The 5,814-nt window shown below is 39.3% G+C and overlaps 1 protein-coding gene across 1 annotated transcript in view; it reads left to right on the plus strand.

The window, feature by feature from the left end:
• Positions 1 to 5,814, plus strand: part of SMG7 (SMG7 nonsense mediated mRNA decay factor) — a 33,044-nt gene that overhangs the window by 8,730 nt on the left and 18,500 nt on the right. Inside the window, 5 exon segments of the mRNA XM_010186869.1 lie at positions 669 to 840; positions 1,693 to 1,764; positions 2,508 to 2,658; positions 3,004 to 3,139; positions 5,272 to 5,434. Of these exon segments, the coding sequence (XP_010185171.1) occupies positions 669 to 840; positions 1,693 to 1,764; positions 2,508 to 2,658; positions 3,004 to 3,139; positions 5,272 to 5,434 (694 nt within the window).

The raw sequence follows: 5,814 nt of genomic DNA on the forward strand, positions 1-5,814 counted from the left end.
TTAGCACAAATATTTACTGAGAACTCAGCCGCTGAACTGTTAGCCACTATTGCCTTGTATTGCCTACAAACTTGGTTTTGTTCCAGCTTCTCTCTAAAGTTCAAGTCAGGATAATGTTGTTTCTTATGTTGGAACAAGCTGCTTTGGAGGATGAGTGCTGTTCCTTTCTATTATTTTCAGAGAATGGTGTCACTTCATCAAGGTATAAAAAAGATGCTGTTCCTCTTGCGTGTCCTACTTGAAAGATAAACAAGCAAACATAGAATAAAAACCAAACACACAAACCAAAACAAAAATCCCAACAAAACAAAAATCGAATGAAACAAGACCACAAACCCGAATAAGATTTGTAGACCTTTGATAGTCTCCACTGGTGCTTGGTAATTTAACTGTCATGGGAATTGAGTTGCTTCCTGGTTTGGGATGCACAGCTCCTTCTTACAGAAGAAAAGTAAAACTTGGTGGTTCTAGGCAGAATAATGCAGCATGGAGCTCAATGACTTGGGTATGGAGGATGTAACTTAAAGTGTCACTTTCAGTAACCTAGGCTTGTTCACTTCAAATATGTTTAGCCAACCCACGCCTCTGAGTGGTTCTCTGTTAATTTTTGTCCCTTGTTTCAGTGCTTTTCTGATATAGCTGCTGCTAAACTAGACCTGTTTTTCTAGTTATTACAGGAATTGTGCACAGTTTTTAATGTAGACTTGCCATGTCGTGTAAAGTCTTCCCAGCTGGGAATCATTAGCAATAAACAGACGCACACCAGCGCCATAGTGAAGCCGCAATCTAGCTCCTGCTCTTACATCTGCCAGCACTGCCTTGTCCACCTTGGAGATATTGGTGAGTTTTTGAGGGGAAAAGAGGTGGGACATTGGGTTCTACCTGTGTTCAGCCTTCATGAAGAAGGATCTGTACATACCCTGGGCAGCTACAAATGTGCTCTAAATTAGTGGCTAGCATCTGATTGTATGTTTGGTGGCTTTTGCAGAGGGAAGGGTCTGGGAAGTGATTCTGAGAGACTTTTCTAATGTGCGTTACACATTAATGCATGGAGACAGTTAATCACTAGCTTTCTAGTGATTTGCTGGAATATGTCTTCTAGCATACTAACCATGTTATAGCTGGTAGGCATAGCGAAATGTTGAAACTGGTAACTATTACAGAAGCTTGCTGCAGCAGGCTAGCGTACTTCTCCATTTCAGAACTTTACTTTTAAATCATATATACTAAGGCAACAGTTAGAAATCCAGCCTTTCATAAATTAGGTTTCTTTTGTACATAGTTCAACAGGTTTATTTCTTTGATTAAAGTAGAAATATGTGTTGTAGGAAGTTCTCTTTTCACAGGAGCCTGCAATTGTTTCTGTAATAACCTAAAAGTAGATCTAGTTGCTGATTTGTGCAAAGATGTATGAAAAGTATTTCTAGCTGTCTGAATGTGATGCTGTTGGCACAATATCTTTATAAGTAAGAGCTGGTAACCTGTGCCAATAGGATTTGAGTTAAAACCACCACCTTAAAATTCAATGTTTTGAATCTTCATGCTGCTCGGTGTAATTGTATGTTCTTCTGATGCTTATTTCTAAAATAATAATAAAATGTGCCTCAGGTAAACTGGGTTGTATTTAAAGCAAGTGCAGAAGAGTTGAATTTTTTTTGTCCTGACTTGGGTGGTTTTTTGTTGTTTTCTTAGCTCGCTATAGGAATCAGACCAGCCAGGCAGAGTCTTACTACAGACATGCAGCTCAGCTTGTCCCTTCTAATGGTGAGTCTGGGATACATGTTAGGTTCATAATTTGAAAATAAGATCTGGGGTATTGCTTTTCTTCTGTGACAGCTGAGAACTTGAGAGATTTTATATAAACCTTCCTGAATACCCAAAACAGTCCATGCAAAGCCTGACCTGTGGGTAAATCATTTAAATAATAGCTGCTTGCCTGATCTGTGTCACTTGTCTCCTTTTTGTGGAGATTTAACAAAACAGAAGTTAATGCACCACTTCACTCCAAGGCTTCACTACTGCCACATTATACTGTGTTATATTCATATGTTGTGAAGTAGATTTAATGAAAACTTGCCTACCAGCGTCTTTTTTTCTTTTATTGTTCTTGTTTACTTGCCAGTAAGTTTAATAGTTAAAATTGGACTTTTCAAGTTGCTTGTGCAAGTTAAAAGCTTCTTTAGTTCAGGTATCTAGCTTTTTACACCATATTTGCTGTCTAGTTTTAAAGCATGTGTTGTTTTGGTTTTTTTTAAAAAAAAAGCCCCACCAAAAATACCCACTGCCAGCAAACAAGAAAAAAAGTGTACTGCAAGCTTGGAATCTTTTTTTATCCCAGTGGCTCTGATATGAGGCTGGAGTAAACAGGTCAGCAGATTAATCTGAACCTCATATGCTGAGGATCTTAGTACTTTATGCTCCCTTTTAAGGTGATCATACTGAAGCTGAAATGTAGCATGCTTCAGTCTGTGACGGTTTGTTGGACAACTTGTCTTTTTCTCCCTTAGGTCAGCCTTATAATCAGTTGGCTATCCTAGCTTCCTCCAAAGGAGACCACTTGACCACAATTTTCTACTACTGCAGAAGCATTGCTGTGAAGTTTCCTTTCCCAGCTGCTTCCACTAACCTACAAAAAGCACTTTCTAAAGCACTGGAAAGGTAAGATAAAGCATAACGTATTTCTGCTCAGGTAAGATAGAGGAGACTTCTTCCAAATGTGCCTCCCTTGCCGAAAGTTATTAGTATTTGATAGTAAAAGTTCCTTGACCTCTGTCCAGTCAGAGCATCCTTACACACATATGGAACAAATAGTAGTTTTGCGTCTGAGATGTTCCCGAGTGTGAATAGTGAATGCAGGTAATAAAGCATATTGTGGCAACATGAAAAAGTAGCTTTGCATGGACATTCCTCCATTCTTGAACTGCACAGGACAAGTTTGTAATGTTATGTACAGCTGTGTCTAATTCCAAAGTCTGAAGTTGGGTATTTCTGTTCTGAATGTAGTCGTGATGAGGTGAAGACTCGATGGAGCGTGTCTGACTTCATCAAGGCATTTATTAAATTCCATGGCCATGTGTACCTGAGTAAGAGCTTGGACAAGCTGAGTCCTCTTCGAGAAAAGCTGGAAGAACAGTTCAAGGTTAGTTCTAACAACATATTAATTAGTATGTTGAGATGGGTATTTTTAGCAGCCAAGTTTGGAAATTACACTCCAATAATAACTTTTTTACATGCTAAAATACTGGAAACTCAAATAGCCAGTTACGGAAGGTTTGCATTGCAGCTAACACTGGATAGTTCTGTTGGCTTCTGCAAATAGTAGAGATTTTTCCTATTTGATATGTGTGGTGTTGGTTGGAGATACAGGGAAAGCAATGACTACAGTTAATTTTCTGCTTTTTAACCTGGATGATTCTTGGATACCTCTGAAAAGCACCTGATTCATCTGGGAAGTCTTGGCTCAGTTGCGTGGATAATTTCAAGAGCTTCATCTTAGGATGCATTCATTCACTCCCCCTGGTCATTAAGGCTGCTTTTAATCTTCCTCAGACAACTTGCCTCTCCTGTCAGTGGTTTGCCTTTAAAAAGTGTTCCAGTACAACCTTAATTTGTGTGTAGACTTAAAATGATTCAGAACACGTTTCCTCTGGAAAATCCAGGAGTACCCATTAATTGTGTAGCCATCTGATTAAGTTGGACTGTATAGCAAGATTGCAACAAAGGAAATTTGTCAGGTATTTATATGGTAGTACAGTTTCAAAGAGGACATTATGCTAACTGCTAGGTGCCTTTTTGAAATGACTGCTTAGCATTGTCATTTGTGGAAAAGGAGGCAGGTAGTATGGATATGTTCAACAGAACAGTTGATGCTTTTTCCAACTTAGAGAGGGGGAATATGGTCTTATCAATAGAAATAATTACAAATGTTCTTTATAGCGTCTGTTTCGAATTTTTGCACTGTATTTGGCTCCTACAGCTAAGTCCAAAATGTCTTTAAAATAAATTTAAGAAAAACCCAAAACAAGTAACAAAAAGCCCCACACAAACACAAAACTTGTGAATTGTATTAGCTTTGAGTGTGAGCTGCTTGTGCACTGGGAGTTAACGTTGTTTCAAAATTAAATAATTCTCTCTTTTTGTGTGTTATGTTGGCTGTTTGAACAAGTACTGCTTTTTCCACAGTGCTTATAATCAATAATTACGAGCATTGCTCAGGCATGTGGAACAGTCTTATTTTTCTGAACTGATCCAGGGTGTTAAAATGAGCTAATTGAGCCCTGCTTTGTTGCTTAGATTGCTTTTTGTTTATATTATGCAACGTAAGGCTTAATTTACTAGAGAGCAACTCTTCTGACTTAAATGGGTTGAATGTGAATGTGAAATTGGCTGTATGGTGGATAATCACTTTAACTGGGTGGCTGATTCTACCTCTGAATGAGGAGAGCAATCAGAGTTAGGAGTGTGCAGCTGGACTTGCGATTCTGCTGCTGACAGCTCTGCCAGTTTGAGTTGTCGACTGTTGAGTGCTTCATGGCCTTAACTAAAAATAAAGGTTGAACACAGAGCTCAAACCTTTTCCTGAGGCTTACGCTGGTTAACCTGTTTTGCCTTGCTGACTGTTGTGTCTGAAGAGAAGTTGGTTGTTGTTTAGGATATCTCCTTTTTTTCACAGTGCTCCAAAAAAAAGCATTGAAATTTCTTTTCCAGTTCTGATAAAGGTATCTTTTCCAGCATAGTTACCGAAATGCATCTGTAAATAGTTCACACTATTACCATGGCATTCCATGACCCATGACATCAGATGTGGAATTAGTCTGTAATACATAACCACACAGTAGTTGAATTTTCCTGGGGTGTTCTGTTTTCTTTTCTTTTTTAAATGTCGCCTTCTCTGTGCTGTTTCTTCAAAAGACTGAAAATTTCAGTGGATATACATGCCTCTGCAATTCTTGCAGTCCCATTGCAATGCTGTCATTGCACATTGAAGTTGCCCTTGCTCTCAGAGAACCATATCCAAGGGGATGTTGATGTGCTGTGCGTATAAGTTGGTGTATGAGCAAAAACCTCAGGCTTAACAGTGCGTGTTTGCCCATGTCCTCCTGGGAAGCCCAGTGCTGTGCTAATAGGGATGACCTGAAAATAAAATCTAGAATGAAGATTGCCTTAAGGGCAGAAGCGTTGGTCATGCAGTGAAGTAGCAACTGCTAATCCTTTCAAGTGCATGCTTCACCATATAAAAATACATACGTGGTACGTGTGTCTTTGTTGCAGAGGTTGTTATTCCAAAAGGCCTTCAATTCTCAGCAGTTAGTACATATTACTGTCATCAATCTGTTTCAACTGCATCACCTGCGAGATTTCAGCAATGAAACAGAGCAGCACAGCTACAGCCAGGATGAGCAGCTCTGCTGGACACAGCTACTGGCTCTCTTCAGTAAGTATGAAAACGAATTGATTTTTTGTATTTCCCTTTCATTTTTATATGGAATCCATTAGTAATTTTCTGTTGGTGTCTAGCTTAATGGTTATGTGAGATAAGTGATGAGAACAGACATGGGAGAAAGTTGAGAGAAGATGACTGTGCAGGATCATTTATGTCTGGCAGTGCTGGCTAACGCTGGATTTCTGTGGACTTGCTCAGTTTGAAACCTTACAGAACCCTGCATCTTTTTCCTGGTTCTTTAAGAACATTTTAACTTGGGTGCAAAGCTGGATCCAACTTGGCAGAGGGTAGTACCCCGCTTGGGGGGCTGCTCTACAGTTGACCCCAATGCAGTTTGAGTTGCTTTGAATGGAGCTAGTTCTGATTCAGCA

The sequence above is a fragment of the Mesitornis unicolor genome, unplaced genomic scaffold, assembly GCF_000695765.1.
Source record: "Mesitornis unicolor isolate BGI_N332 unplaced genomic scaffold, ASM69576v1 scaffold16026, whole genome shotgun sequence".
NCBI classification, from domain to species: domain Eukaryota; kingdom Metazoa; phylum Chordata; class Aves; order Mesitornithiformes; family Mesitornithidae; genus Mesitornis; species Mesitornis unicolor.